The sequence below is a fragment of the Triplophysa rosa genome, linkage group LG25 (genome assembly GCF_024868665.1).
Source record: "Triplophysa rosa linkage group LG25, Trosa_1v2, whole genome shotgun sequence".
Lineage (NCBI taxonomy): Eukaryota > Metazoa > Chordata > Actinopteri > Cypriniformes > Nemacheilidae > Triplophysa > Triplophysa rosa.
Window position 1 is genome coordinate 2,495,735 of NC_079914.1, and position 16,497 is coordinate 2,512,231.

At 38.9% G+C, this 16,497-nt stretch overlaps 2 protein-coding genes across 2 annotated transcripts; both read right to left on the reverse strand.

Moving 5' to 3' along the window:
- Nucleotides 1-882: 882 nt before the first annotated feature.
- Nucleotides 883-7,203, reverse strand: LOC130549220 (5-hydroxytryptamine receptor 3C-like). Its single transcript, XM_057326440.1, has 10 exons — nucleotides 7,174-7,203; nucleotides 6,762-6,807; nucleotides 6,014-6,186; nucleotides 5,502-5,546; nucleotides 5,288-5,394; nucleotides 2,715-2,884; nucleotides 2,476-2,642; nucleotides 2,171-2,381; nucleotides 1,909-2,094; nucleotides 883-1,798 (listed from the first exon to the last, which is right to left on the reverse strand). Exons 1-10 carry the CDS (start codon nucleotides 7,201-7,203, stop codon nucleotides 1,503-1,505), a joined length of 1,431 nt encoding a protein of 476 aa, XP_057182423.1. The 3' UTR covers nucleotides 883-1,502.
- Nucleotides 7,204-9,645: 2,442 nt separating this feature from the next.
- On the reverse strand, nucleotides 9,646-10,619 carry LOC130549035 (receptor-transporting protein 3-like). Its single transcript, XM_057326168.1, has 2 exons — nucleotides 10,393-10,619; nucleotides 9,646-10,190 (listed from the first exon to the last, which is right to left on the reverse strand). Exons 1-2 carry the CDS (start codon nucleotides 10,533-10,535, stop codon nucleotides 9,848-9,850), a joined length of 486 nt encoding a protein of 161 aa, XP_057182151.1. The 5' UTR covers nucleotides 10,536-10,619; the 3' UTR covers nucleotides 9,646-9,847.
- Between the last annotated feature and the right edge of the window lie 5,878 nt (nucleotides 10,620-16,497).

Sequence of the window (16,497 nt, forward strand, 5' to 3'; positions counted from 1 at the left end):
TTCAGAAAACTGTAGCTATTTTTTTAACTGCCCTCACTAGAAATGTTCACTTTTTATTTGAATGCTTTATTCGCCTTAATAAGTTTGTTCATTAACACTGCCTTACATGCATAAAATAAACTCACCATTTTACTCACATACTCATGATAATTTTTTTAACGTGCCCAAAGAGCTCTGCAACATCTTCCAATACAGTACATTGAATCAAGTCAGTTTCCCTACAATCTCAAAAGTGTCTATCTGGAAATATTTTTTTCTAGATTTATAAAAAATGATGTCAATAGATGTACATTTCCTTTTATAAAAAGATTGTATTTTATTCCTTATTTAAAATGTGATCTTGGTCAAATACATTTAGCAACCAATGAAAGTTAAAAAAAAGTTGTTTTCCCTAGTGAACAATAAATGGGAAAATACAATTGGGAGGGCACTGCTGAGCTCTATAGACGCCATTTTATGTTGCATATCCCATTCATACTTAACTGCATTGGAAATGGCCTTAGATGAATTCATTTTATTTTGCCATTAATTCTATGGTTAAAAAACTTGATACAGTAGATGGCTCGGGTGTCACAAAACTGAATACAATAAAGGAAAAACTCAGTTTACATAGTGTCTATAATGGAGTATTAGAAGAAAGATCATTCTACAAGTAGGTCTATACATAAATCTTATTGAGTTTGCACATATTTATATATTTGGTAAGCAGCCGTTCCACTTGAAGAATTAGAAACAAGCAATGCAATAATAGATTTGGTTAAGGATTTTATTATTTCACAAGGCTCTGATTGTAATCGAACACTTAAAATCTAGCACTCTGTAACCATTGAAATAACTTGAAATGAACAAAGTGTCACCACCATGCTTTTAATTTCAGTTAAACAATGATCAGTAGACATAGTTAAAGTTTATGTTTAAGCCGTATAATGGACACATTTGACAAAATATTGACTATGATTTAGAAACAAAAGTATGACGCATACATTTTTTGACAATCTTCACTATTACAGCGGTTTAACATTGAATTAAAGTGATAATACAATGCAGAAAAATGTTTATGGATGTCTTGTGAATAAATAATGTGGTCTGAATCATAGTTATAGCCCAGGTAGCAAAGGTACGTTTGTAAGATGTCTGCTAAAGATCTGCAGGTCTGAAAAACATCTGCTGTGTAAAAACGTGTGATAAACGTCTAAGAAAGAGCAGTTTTACATACATTCTAAATCATAAACATCTTACAGACATCTTCTAGATGTCTATATGACATCTGACAGCAGACGTCTCAGAGACGAATTGGAGATGAGCAAACAATTAAAAATATATGTCTTGCAGATAGATGTCTGCCAGATTAAACACAGTCTGATTAAAAGTGATTTCTTTTCACAGAACTATTTAAGACATTCACAGAGTATTTCAAAGTGCAGGTTGCAAATAGCAAGTAAACCCTTGTATTGAGTTAACAGCTGAACTCAGCAGTGCATATACAGCTTTAATAAATTTGTTTATATCAAAGCAACATTGATATTGTACCAGTACATCCAATATACTATAATAGTGATAAAACTAACCACAAGAAAGATAACATACATAATGAAAAGCAAGCGGTCAATGACTTGACCCAAATGCACCCACTCATCTTCAGTCTGATTGCTATTCAAATGTTCATCGACCTGTTGACGGATGGAGAGTAACTCTTGGCTTATCTTTTTCAGTTTTTGAATGCTGGGAGGAGTCGTGTGGACGGCTTCAGTCTTTGGGATTTTAACAGGAACAAAGCGACTGGTCTCATTTCTGTACTCTGCAGGTAAAAGAGAACTTGACATAAATTCACTTTAAAGTTTAGAATAGTTTAGAAGAAATTATCTTTACTATATCAGTTTCAACAAAATTAGGTTTGGTAAGACTCACCTTCCAGATCACCGTTTTGGTCACTCTTGCTTAAACAAACAAGTCTGGCGATGTAGTCGAGGAAAAGCACCTTGACCCACTGAGGTAACGCCGGGTAACGACTGGACCCACACACAATATTAGTGATAAAAATCGTCTCTAGAAGACTTGCCACCATCAGCGCCAAGCAGAGAGAGAAGAAGGCATCTGAAAAGACATTGAATATAAATATAAAGACAATTTCAAAAGGTAAGAGTGGTTTAAAGGTACATCTCATACAGACTTATGAGAGGTAAGGTGTTTCCGGTGACGGGCAGCAGGTCATTCATTAACAGCAGGAATACAGTGTAACCCAAGATGAGCGTCATTTTGAAAGCCGATCGATCCGTGTTCTGAGGCGGCAGAAGAAAACTGAATAGATCCACAGCTATAAGGAAGCAGCTGGGAATCAAGAGGTTCACGATGTACAGACTTGCTCGACGCCTGAGGACGATCTAAAGCAAAAGAAACAGAATTGAGCACTTAACAATGTCAAATTTTACACAGCGTACGTGACGTTTTTATCTGCAATTGTTAATATGATCATACGTAGTAAATAAGTGCATCGAATGCCCCGTTCACTTCCTCTGGAGGTACCGAAGGTTTTTCAGCACGCATGTCGACTAGCTCCCATTCTCCCTTGGTAGTCATCGCAGATATGGATTTCTGAAATGTTGACTCCACTGGTTCAGCAAAGAACAACTGAAGATCCAGCACTGAGATGAAGAGAAGACAGACTGGAGATCATCTCATAGTTGAACATTTGCCCTTCAGTTGAGTTAACTTACCCGTGTGCTGATATGAATTAAAGGTGAATGTACAGTTCTGAATATCGAATGGAAACGTGTAGATGTCCAGGCTACAGGAACTGATGACATGAAATGGAAGACTGTCGTATATCTTGCCGTTATTATACACGTAGAGGTAATATGTGTCTGGGACTCTGTTCTCATCAATGCTTTAAAGTAAAAGATGGCAGTGTTAGGTAAAGATATTAGGTAATGTAATTTTTCCTAATATTGATTCAAAACATCCTTTAGTCTTTAATGACATTAAAAATCAAGTCTTATGCCATAGAAAATGTACTCAGAGAGCATTATATGAGACACTATCAGTCAAAAGTTTAGACAATTAGAAAATAATTGTAAATTGAAACACAGTAAAACCGGCCACTTGGCTCATTTTCGGTAATTATCAAAAATGTAATGTGAAAATTTTAAAGATTATGACAAAACTGTGGGTGTAATGTACATTAACAACAGCTGTTTAAATAAAAAATACATACAAGGGCCTAATATTTATGGTTTTATAACAGATAATGTCCACACTATGTAAACATTAAATCAAGGTACAGGTCCAGATATAGGCCCTTTTCACATGACGTCACGCATCTTCCATTCTGCTGCGAAGCAGTGTATCGTTACTTCCGCTAGCGCCTCAGAATGGAGTTTACCAAGTCCCTTGCACAGCTGCCACAAATACGGCTAGATGATGTACAACATCTTGCAGACAAATTTTCGCTTACGACAAGATCAAATGTCATGAGCTGGCGTGGAAAGAACCCAAATGCAGGCAATGGCAGTGAAGGGGTTAACAAGGGTCTTTATTACAAATAGAAATACAAAACAAAACACCCACGAGGGGGTAAAACGGTACGGAGGATAACAAGAACATAAACTGATTAGACTCAACTGACAACTTAGAACAATACTAGACAACCAAAAAATGAACTAACACTAACTAGACTTACTTTAAAGATCACGAACTGGACCAAGAACACAAGCAAGGGTATAAACAGGAAATCGCTGGAGGTAACAAAACAAGGAACTTCACTAGACACCATAAACACATGCACATCAAACGTAATACACGAGCACAGGACAAAGAAACATGAGGGCATTTATAGGAAGAGACAAACGAGGGATAATTACACGAAGGCAGGTGTGGAACATAAAACACTCAGGGAAAGGTAACAAGGAAATGAGAGGGGTGGGGCCAATGATGAGACACTGGAGAGAACGTATATTATTGTCAAAAGGACAATAATATGTTTCTCTCCACACATAACCTAAAACTTTGTCATGGCTCTGCTACAGGACCAAGAAAAACATGACTAAATGAAGCAGAGCCATGACATCAAAGCTAGATAAAGGATACTAATTCTTTGTTAAACAGTACTGTAGCTGTTTGATTATGAGGGTAAGTGGGGTTTTTTGTGTTAGCGAAGGTGCTAGGATAAGTACTTGAATAAGCAGCCCAGGCTCATTGTAAATACGTACCTCTGCCTACATTCCTGCACAACGTGAAATATGTAGCTCCAGGTACAAATCGCTGCATCTTTCGAGTGGAATGTCCACTAGAGGCACGTTTTTTCTCTGTTCTAATGTGTTTTATTAAAAGTTACGAAGCAGACGCATGCACAAAGTAAAAAGGTTAGAGCACCTAACCCCACTCCCACCCTAATCCTAAACCTACCCACTTCCCAACCATATAAAACACAGAACAAGCAAATACAAGTCAGCCTATTTACAAGTCAGGTATTTATTGCAGACACTGACCAAAAACAGTATAAAAACATTACAAACAGGTCACGTGTCGGAGCCGATAGCCTTGTGGCTACAGCCATTTCATAACGTAGGCGAACGTAATGACGCAACCAGTCACAAGACACCAGAAGCCAATGCCATTTCAAAATCGAAGCTGGCAACTCCACCGTTCCGGCGGCAATCTTTGAAATCAGTCACTGTGCGCAGCCGGTCCGGATCGAAGTTTTAAGGGGGACGGAGAAGGGGATCGCTTTTGATTTAATTCTTCAGCCTCGGAACACTTGGAATAATTGCACTTTTTTAATAAACAGCATCTGTACAAAATATTAATGCATTTTGATAATTTATTCATTTATTGCAGCTATGCTTAAGTAAGCAACAAGTTCTTGATTTACCTCAGCCAAACACAATTAATCCTCACAGTACCGACATCAGACGTTTATCGGGATATACATCAATATATTCAGTATTGTCTGCTTTGTAACCTTGAATGTACCTGCATCAACACGGAGAGAAACCCAATCACTACTAGTGGACATTCCACCCGAAAGATGCAGTGATTTGTACCTGGAGCTACGTATTTCGGGTTATGCAGAAATGTAGGCAGAGGTACATATTTGCAATGAGCCTGTGTTGTGAATAAGTGTTCTGTCAGTTTTTTTTCATTGTTGTTAAATTCCAGCGTGACGGCAAAACGGAAGTTCTTCTTCTTCTTCTTGTTTGTTGCAAGACAGATGTTATGATACACTGCTTTGCGAAAAGGCGGAAGTTAAGTGACGCCATTGTGAAAAGGGCCCATTGATACAGTAACTCACAATTGATTAATGACAACATCAGGCATCCACAGTTCCTCTCTTGGCAGTGAGATTCTGTCTGTTCCACATTCAACAGGATCCCAGCTTAAACCTTCAATATACCATGACTACAAATAACAGTTTTATTATGAATGATTTTCATTTTGATTATTGCGTGAACAAAACACATTATAAAAGTACATGAACTGAATAAAACAGTTGCAATAGGACTTACCATATCCACCCAGAGGAATGTGTTCAACTTCTGAGCTTTTTCATCCTAAAAAAAGTCAAAAATATTGTATTTTGGTCTAGCAAACAAGTGACATCCAAGTTCAAGTTTGAAAAAAATAACACTCTCATTTAAAGTTTAGAAAAAAATATTAAAGACAAAAGCAGGCTTTTTAAAGATGCAGAAATATAACATACCTTTGATTCATTTGGGATTCTTTTTAGTCATTTTTAACATAATCCAGTAGTTACATTTGTGTTATCATAAAGTTTTGATGAGTTGACTATTATAAAAAAAGGGTACCCTTTAAGAAAATCCAAATAGTTGTTTTTTAATAATTTTTCTTTATTTAAAGACCCTATGAGGATGCTTCTGGAAGCTAAAGATGTTCATGTCACAATGGTTTATCTTAGTTTAAATTTGTTGAGCAGTCTCCAGTGTGTAATGAATGTTACTGATGCGTGCCATTATAGTCATGGTTATTGTCAGAAAGAATCAGAATGAATGTAACTTACCACGTCTAAAATGCCATATAGAATGAAACTCAGATTGATGTTGGTTGGAGTGCTCAAGTTAAAAACTGGCCTTATTTCAGTTCTGTCAAAGATGCTTTCCTTCAGTGCACTTAAAAGTGAGTCTGTAGTGGGTTCGGAGCAGTTAACAGTCTCTGCTGATTCTATTAATAAAGCTGGAAGAACAATTAACATTAAAATTAACATTAACATCATCATATCAGGTGCAAATAACAGGTATACGCTTATCTATTGCATTGTCAATATGTTCGTGTGCAATAACCTGTTAATGGACAAAATGAGTTAAGAATTGTTACATTAAGGAAATGAGACGCTTGATAATGATACATTAACAAACTATGTTAAAGCGTTCTCTTAGAATATTGATATTATAAGTCACATTTATTTCTAAAGCGCTTTTTACAATTTGCATGTTTGCAAAGCAGCTACACACAGAATACATGTTTTAAAACAGACAATCAAGGTATAATAAGCAATATAATCATATTGTTTTTATTATAATAATAATAAAAATAAAGGTAAAATAATAGCTAAAACAGACAATGAAGGTATCATAATAAGCTATATAATAATATTGTAATTATCAATAATAAAATTAGTATTAATAATAATAATAATATTAATACTATCAATAATAATAATAGTACAAGTAAAATATTAATATAATAAAGGACCAACAGTCTCTTAACAGTCAACTTAAAATTGGCAAAAAAAAGTAATGTCATCTTACACTGTGTGATGAGACAGAAGATCATAAACTGGAACGCTTGAACAGCCTATAATAATGCCAATGGTCACAAAATACCCTTCAATAAAACTTAAAATCAGTTTGAGTTAGATGCTTGTTAATTCCATTGCTTATGAACACAGCAGTGATCGGTAAATGTAACAACTATTTATGCGTCAATCTTACCCTGTTGGTTTAGTTAACACTCAACACCACCACCATACATCAATAAAATTTATAAAATTATGCAAAACAAGCCTGGTCTTGTTTACTTCTTATATTTACTACTAACAAATATAAGAATTATAGTATAAAAATAAAAAATTGTATTATAATAAAATAAAATAGTAAAACACTTTACAGTTACATTATTATAACAGAACAACTGCATGGAATATTTCAAACGATGTCTTACCTGTGGTATTGGATGAAGTATTCCAGCCATTAGTGTCTTAAGAAAGTGAAAACAAATTAAACGCTCAAAAATATAATTTATCTTTTACCTCACAGTTTCATCATGTCTGGTCTGATAGTCCATTTGAATCCTCACAAACTATATACCAAAACTGATTTGCTTACACAAACCTGAACCAACAGAAACTTCACACCTTAACATTTTCATTCACTCTTCCATCCCAGAAAGCAGAAGCAACTGCATGCAAAACGCAATATGCATGCTGTAAACCCTCAGTCAAAATCAGGTGGTTTCTGTGGTATAGCGTGCTGTTTTTCATATGTAGGACTACACCAAATTTGCATTTAGACTAAACAAATATTAGTGTATCAATGAAGAACAGAATCTAGTAATAACTAATGTAATATCTTTGTTTTGGGAGAGTAACAGAATGTGCATTTTATTTTTTAAAAGGTGACATTGAGTTGCTCTTTGACGTAAAACTTGCTTGCCATTACTAAGTTCGTTTTTAAGGTGGCTTGTTGTCCTCAGAGGCCCAAGATCCGACACTTTTTTAAATTTCCAATAACTAGTTTTTAATAAATTGTAGACAATGCAATCAGTAACAAAGGTAAAAACAGTAATCCAAAGACATACAATAAATTCAGGCAGATTGATCATGAATGTGATCTAGTAAATGATAGGATAGGAAACTGTTTGGTTCAATATTCTGGAGGTGGCTCCCTCTGGTGGTTGGAGGAATGCGTGTCCAACTGAGATCTTTCAACTCACATCTCACATTTTTTCCAAAAAAACTGGATCTATTATGTTTTCTGAATCTTCTGTTGGAAATAGTTTGAAATATATTTTAATACACACTTTAATATGTGACCAAGTTTATAGTCTTTCCACACTGTAAAAAAAACGATTCTTGGGGGTGTTAAATACAACCCATTAAAATCAGTTAAATTTTACCTAAAAATATTGGTTAGCGAATAAAATATATAATAATGGGTACATTCTACCTACACTACCTACTTTTTATGAGTAATAATGGCAACTTAAAAAAACAAGGTAGAATTTACCCGAAAATATTAGCTATGACACTGCGGAGTGCGCGCGCATGCATCAACGCTCCGGCGGGAAATTAGGAATCATGAGACTCATCCTCTTCAGATTCGCTGACAGGATTTGTGGAGCAGCCGGTAAGTTTTTCTTCAACTTCTTTATATCATCATGAATGCAAATGTTGACTTACTTAAATGTAAGCTCTACCGTTATATTCTCCTTTGGGTTAAAAGAAGTTACGCTGTTTTGTTATCAGTACAAAAGTGAGGCGAGTCGCAGATATTAGATAATATAGGTGGTGAATGTCACGGAGACAGCCCTCACAACATAAGAGGATATGTGAATAATGTTTATTTAACTAATGTAAAAATTGACATGCATTTTGTTTTTAACAGGTAGGAGAACTTGAAAGGCAAACAAAGTGAAAGTGCTGGTGATGCATAATCCCACAGCTGAGCAGGACTTGTATGTCAATTGAAATTGATGTTAAGAATAAGAAAATTGCTTTGAATGTATATTTTGACATTCAGTGAAGACATTGGTTTGTTTTTAAATAGAAAATGTTCAAGAATTTGTAATGTGAGCAATAGTTGTTTGAACATGAATAGAAGGGCTCTTTTGTACTTGCATTAGGGTTTAATATTTTAAAGATGAAATGTTTGTTTCAGCAGTTTGTGTTTATTTGAAAATGGAAGATGTTCAATAAGTAATTTGTAAAAGTGAAGTAGTATGTCACTTGAAATTGAATGTAAGAGGATTTAAGTGTTTAAAAAAAGTGTGTTCATTGGAAAAATGTAATTACAGTCTCCTTTCACAATTTTTAAGTAAATTCAACCATCTCTTAATAAGTAACATTTATATTGGCTATATATTACTAATAACAATTAGGTAGATGAACAATACCTGCTGTCAAAGGGTAAAAATTACCCAATTTTATTAAGTAATTACTTGTATAATATGTAAGGTAAAATTTACCCAATTTAATTTAGTTTGTTATAACTTATAAATTTAGGTGCTCTTTACTCAAAAATATTGGGTAGAATATACTCCTTTAAAGTGAGTGCAAATTGTTACCTCAATTTTATTGAGTAGATTTTATAGGTTGTTTTTTACAGTGCATAGACCCCTTAGTTCAGACATTTAGAAGCTCTTATTAAAACTGCCCAATGTCTTTTTCCTTAGGAACAGAATGGAAATGTACGGTATGTGCACAACCTGGATGCCAAATGATCAATTTGCCAAATTGAAAATAATATAAATATTCCATAAATGTATTACAGATCACACATCATTGTTGTTTGCCACATAGTGAATAATTTTCGTTCCAGGAGCTAAAAGGTTTTACATGAATAGTTCACAAAAGAAGATATTTTGAAAAATGTTGGTAACATTAAAATGACAAGAGGGCTTGTAAATGATGACAGAATTTTTATTTTGAAGGTCCTTTAATTTATGTCATGTTTTACAATATATTTGTATTAACGTTGCGTATTACATTACATTTTTAAAAACCAGTGTTATAACAGTTTTGTTTCACCCAGATTTAGTTGAACCCAAAACATACACTATCAACAACAAGTAGATTCTAAAGAATAGTTCTGGTTTTAACTGATAAATGACATCAGTATCATTTGGCCTGACTACAGATGCCAAGATGACAGGCTTCACAATGCAAACTTTCATGAGGTCCTTCTATTTTGTCAAAAAGCTTTGAGGCCCTGTTTGTGTCACCCAGATCTTCCTTGTAGCATCTCATACGAATCTTTCCAACCAGTCTCTCAACCAGCACGTCGACATTTTCCACCGGGAAGTTTGGTTCCTCCATCTGAGCTTCATCACACCTCTTACATTCCTGTTTGAAGCATCGCACCTTAATGGTTCCCTGGTTGCTTGCTGAGTTCAGGTAGAAATGGAAGATCACCTGCACTCTTTTAGACGCCCAGTATCTTTTACAAAGAGAACAGGTGAACCTACAAATTGAAGTGCAACAAACATTTGCATTTATGCATTGGGCAATTGGCTTTTGCATTTGTGTTTCATGGAAAACAAACTACAATTATTTTAAGAACTACATTTTTATTTTAGTCGTCAAAAATCATGATATTTTTCAAAATCATCTTGTTGGATTTATATTTGATATTATTGTTTGTTGTTGTTAATCTGTGTTCTTACCCTGCGAAAGATCCAGAAATGTACTGGTACCATCCAGGAGCTGTGCCATCTGGCGTAATAGAGTCATCAAATGTAACATGCCAAGTGTGTCCATGAAGCTCAGTAGACTTTTGCCTTACAGCACTGTTCCATGTTTCTGCCATGTCCTGAAAGTCCTTACAGGCTTTTTTCTTCCAGTGATCCTTTAGTAATGATGCAGTGCTTGACTCATGCACTTATATATACAGCTGATCTCTCGAATCAAAAGAAATGAAACTGAAACTGACAAACAAACTTGAAAATCAGGTTGCCTGTGCAAGTCAAATACTCGAAGTCAAATTGTCATGATTCTGCCTCATCATGTCATGTCTTTCTTGGTCTTGTGGCAGGATCATGGCAGAGCCTCATGTTTTGTGTAGAGAGAGGCATGTTATTGTTGGTTCTGACATAGCATGCACTCTCTCCGGTCTCATCTTCGGCCCTGCCCCTCTCGTTTCCTTGTTTAGCTTTCCTTCAGTGTTTCATTCCCGACACCTGTCCCTTGTTCATTATCATTTGTTAGTCTTGCTATTTAATGCCCTTTTGCTGTCTTGTGCTGGTTCGTTTTACTTGTATTCCGTGTATGACGTTTCGTCATTTCTTGCTCTGTGGATTATCCGGTCAAGTTAAGTCTTAGTAAGTGTATAGTTATAGTTCATGTCAAGTGTTGTTTAAGTTTAGTCCAGTTTCAGTTAGTCTATGCTCTGTCGAGTCCGAGTTATTATTTCCCCTGTTATTGTAGTTTTGCCCCCTTGTGGGTTTTGTTTTGTGTCTTATTGTTAAATAAAGTTCTTGTGTCACCATCCTACTGCCTGCGCTTGGGTTCTGTCATCCTATCATGACACAAATACTCTTGCCTGTGCAAGGCAGCGCAGGATCAAAGAGGGATGAAACCAACCGCTGGGTGAAATTAACCCAGAATATTTTGTTTAGGAAGATTAGGAAGACAGTGATGATGAACTCCGTCAAGGTAATCCAACTGTTAAACTAAATGGCAGCTGATATTGTTTTTTCGCATGTTGTGTTCTGTTTCAAGTATTCGTGATCTTGTCATGGATTATGCACTATTGTTTTGCATTTTGAGTGTGTTCTCATAAATAGTTTTGTTTCGGAATCATGAAATTGTTTGTTTGAACAATTGCAGTTGGCCAGGGTGGATTGTTTGCTTTTGTGTTTAGTCATGCTCTTTTATAATAGCCTGTTAGGGTGGGATCGTGCAATATAATTAGAGTGCTGATCATTTGCTGTTTCTCAATATGTGTTCATCAGCGATCTTGCATTCTCAGCAACAGTCAAAGTCCGGTTCCAATGCTCAAGAACACAAGTACAAAGAGGGCAATTATCCTGAAACCGCTGAAACACCATGGCAGTAAAGATTTTTATTATAAAACATATTATTCGGAAACACAAAAAATGATCATAATAAAATGTATGTTCTTTACCTTGCACAAAGCATAATTTGAACATTGAAATTAATTATTTATGTATTGTATTGCTTTTTCTGCTGAAATTGTCACGTCTCGATCTGTCTGAGTGCATTTTATGTTGTCATTGAAACAAATTAAAATTAAAATATTCTGGAAAAAATGATTGGATGTTCTACTAGAGGTTTTTAAATAACAAAAAAAAATGTCTTTGTTACGGATGGAACGAGACGTTGTGTCGAACCGACAGATGTGGTTCGCTCTTGAGAACCTATCGCTTCCGACTATTTTAGAAAAGGCCAATGAAATTGGCGAATGAAATTTGCATGCCGGACTCCGCCCCCAGATATAAAAGGGAGACGGCGTGCTGCATTCATTCACCTTTGGGCTGAGGAGCCCGAGTCCTCTCTCGACTGCTGCAGCGACTGCACGTGTTGTGGCATGAAGGACACAACATCTCGTTCCCTCCATCAGGGAACTGAGGTTACATCCGTAACCAAGACGTTCCCTTTCTGTCGGTCTCTCGACGTTGTGTCGAACCGACAGATGGGGTTCCTATGGAAAACGCCACGGCGCTGTGCCGTGTCACAATCTCTAGTGAAGCGACGCTGACTGGCCTGGGCGTGTCAGACGTGAGCGCTACCGCGAGATTGTAACCCTCCAGTGGATAGGTAGGGGGTCCCAGAGCTTTTTGAAAAGGTGGGAAGCCCCTGCCTTCGGCCCTCACAGGTGGCGGCCTTGTGTCTCTAACAGCGAGAAGCCGCCCGGTACCGTAAGGCCACTGGGTAAGCGCTACTTCCTCAAATGGGGGACGCGCTACAGAGACCACTTCCTACCGTAGGGAGGAGTTTTAGTGGAGATACCAAAATGGTCTCGCCGTTTAGGGGAGAACTCATGGGAAAAATAGGCAGACTGAAGTAGTTTACCGCAAGGTGGAGGTCCACCTAGGGAAGGTCGTGGGTTACCGAGGTGGGAACCAATCATGAGGATACATCAGACGGAACCGCCCTGCTGGGGGGTTACAACGTCCGGTAGCACTAGGTCCGGTTAGAGCTATGTTGTGGATAACTCAGTTGGTACCCGGCCTAAGGGGCAGGGCTGCTCTGCCCAGCCCGCCCGCAGGAGGTGCTTGCTTAGTGATGGATGGAATGCCTGTTCTTCACCCAGTGGGGGAAGAAGCGGGACAAAAAATAGCACGCTGACCCACCTAGGAGGGGGGAAGGTGCTTTCGCAGGCGTACACCCTACCGGCCGCCGGTCTTACCTGATGCCCTGCAAGACTCGAGCTGATCACGGTTTTACGCGGAGGCTGTAGAACCTCGTGAAGGTGCAGATGTCTGCCAGAGAGGCGCCTTGAGCGAGTCCCACGAGGAGGCTATACTCCGTGTGGAGTGAGCTCTCACTGCCAGTGGGCACAGGCGATCTTAGGACCGGTACGGCGTAGTGAAGGCGTCCATGATCCAGTGCGCCAATCTCTGTTTGAGACAGCCCTACCTTTCTGCTGATCTCCAAAACAGACAAAGAGCTGCTCAGAGCTCCTCAGGCTCTGTGTGCGGTCCAAGTAGAGGCACAATGCGCGTACTGGACACAACACGGATGGGGTTTTACAGATGAGGGAAACAGTGGAAGCAATTGGAACAACATACGGACAACAAAAAGCATAAGTGCAATAAAAGAAAATTGACTGAGAGCAGCGCAGTCTCAGTGGAATGACCGCTCTTGAAGCCAGACTGGCTAGCGGTCATTCCACTGAGACTGCGCTGCTCTCAGTCATTGAAGCCCTGAGACTGGCAAGAGCCACCTCTAACTCATCTGTACTTATCCTACTGGATTTGTCTGCTGCCTTTGACACTGTTAACCACCACATACTCACTGTCCAGGAGGTTGTTCTGGGTGAGAAAGGATGAGAGCTGGTTACATACCACCCGTTCAAGAGTTTTAGCAATGAAGGGGAGGAGTGATACCGGTCTGTAGTTCTCTAACAGTGCAGGTTTTAAGAGTGGGTTTCTTCAGTAGCGGGGTAACACGGGCCTCTTTGAAGACTGTGGGAAATGTACCAGTGGTGAGAGACGAGTTGATAATGTGGGTCAGAGCGGGAACAACCGATGGAGAGATGGCCTGGAGGAGATGAGTGGGGATGGGATCTAGCGGCCAGGTAGTTGGGTGGTTAGAAGACATGACCTTGGAGACATCATCTTGAGATAGGAGAGAGAAAGAGGGGAACGAGCATGTGTCGGGGGTTTGGGCATGAACAAGAGGCGGCGGCACAGGGAACTGAATGCTGATGGTGGTCGTTTTCTTTACGAAGAAAGACGCAAAATCATCAGCTGTTAAGTCGGATGGAGGTGAGGGGGCAGGCGGGCAAAGAAGAACAGAGAAGTTTTTAAAGAGAGTACGAGAGTCAGGCGAGTCTTTAATTTTAGCGTGGTAGTACTGGGTTTTTGCAGAGGAGACATCAGCAGAGAAAGAAGAGAGGAGAGACTGATAGAGACCGAGGTCAGCGGGTTCTTTAGATTTGCGCCACTTTCTCTCAGCAGACCTGAGCATGGCACGATGCTCACGGAGAACATCAGATAACCAGGGGGCAGAAGGGGATGCACGAGATGGCCTAGATGTTAGAAGGCATAGGTTGTCTAAGTAGGAGGTTAATGTGGAGCAAAGAGTGTCGGTGGCACTGTTAGTATCCAAGAGAGAGAGCTGTTCAGAGGGAGGGAGCGTGGCGGAGACCGCAGAGGATAAGCGGGAGGGAGAAAGTGATCGTAGGTTGCGCCGGAATGTGACCAGTGGGGAAACATGTGTAGTGTCTGGAGAAGTTAGGTCGAGATCAAGAGTGAAATGATCTGACGTGTGCAGCGGGTTGACCTGGGAGTGATGAGTGGAGCAGTGTCGTGTGTAGATAAGATCAAGTTGATTACCAGACTTATGGGTTGCTGAAGTTGGAACTCGCTTGAGGTCAAACGATGCAGTCAGGTTGTTGACGTTGGCAGCCTGCGGTTTTTCAAGGTGGATGTTGAAGTCTCCAAGTACCACCAGAGGAGTACCATCCTCGGGGAAGAATGACAGAAGTGTATCCAACTCCTCCAAGAAATGTCCAAGCTGACCTGGGGGACGATAGATAAACACAACATGACTTTTAACAGGGTGGATGATAGTAACAGCATGTGACTCGAAGGAGGTGTTGTCACATGAGGGTGCCAGCTGTTTGAATTTCCAGTCGTTTGGGATAAGTAGACCGGTTCCTCCACCCCTCCCTGATATGCGTGGGCTGTGGGAGAAAGTGTAGTTATTTGAGAGAGCAGCCGGTGTGGCAGTGTCCTCTGGCTTGATCCAGGTTTCATTAAGTGCTAAAAGAGAAAGACCAGAGCGTTTAGCAATAGCTGTGATGAAATCTGTTTTGTTTACAGCAGATTGGCAGTTCCACAAACCAATGGGAAATGTAATTGAGGTAGTTGTGGACATTGAAAGAGTGCGCAGATTATTAGCATTAGCATTGCGTGGCCTTCTACGTGATACCGGTGATTTACGAGTAGTAGTAACAATAGGGATTTGAAAGCACATATTCAAAAGCGGGGAATAATAAATATACAAGACAAATAACCAGAGAATAAATAGAAGTGCAAAAAGTTAATACTGAAGTGCGATACTCAAGTGCCTTGCCGGTGTCCTTGCTCGGTGGAGTCGCGCAGGTAGAGTCGATGGTCTTTTCGCTGTTCGGTCTTCTAGCGGTGAGGGCTGCACGTGACTGCTGCCACGGTGGTTAATCGCACTTAAATACCCGTCTGAATCATGCAATTGAATTCAGCAGGACACGCCTTCAAAATCTCACAATAACAAGCGAAACCAGCACAAGAACAAACGCGACTTCAACACATGACACGGCGGCAGTAAACAAAGCAACGACACTGCGTTTAAACTCAATAAGACAATATTAATGAATTACACTTACGCGCTTCCAGAGGTGTAAAGAGTACTTGAAAACCATACTTAAGTAAAAGTACAGATACCTTGCAGCGAAAATTACTCCATTACAAGTTACAAGTCACCAATTCCAAAACGACTTCAGTAAAAGTCTTAGAGTATCTGATTTTAACAGTAAGTATTTTACTCATACTGAATAGGCTCAAAGCACTAGTCCTCAACACTTAAGAGACATGTCAGTGAAAAACAGTTGATTCGTGAGGAGAGCAATCGCATTTATTTTCTTAAATCATAATAAGACTGAACACCTCAAAATTGCAACAAATCATGGCCGACACCATAACCTACGTCATTATAAACACCCAAGTCTCATTTAAGCTCAAGTGCTCATAAGTAAACCAAACTCCTTCAAAAGGGTCTCTTCAATATAACGCATAAATAAAATAATGTTAAGTAAAATTAAAAGTCAAAGCCTTTTTGCACTGGACATGCTGTTTTGGCCTCATCGCCAGCTGCAGTCATGCTACCTGATACTGCACTCGTATTCACATAAAGAACGTCTTGGTTACGGATGTAACCTCGGTTCCCTGATGGAGGGAACGAGACGTTGTGTCGAACCGACAGAATGGGGTTTGTCTTGAGAACCTATCATCTTCTGAGTATTTAGAAAAGGCCAATGAAAATTGGCGAATGAAATTTGCATGCCGGGCTCCTCCCCGGATGTCCGGGTATAAGAGGGAAGCCGG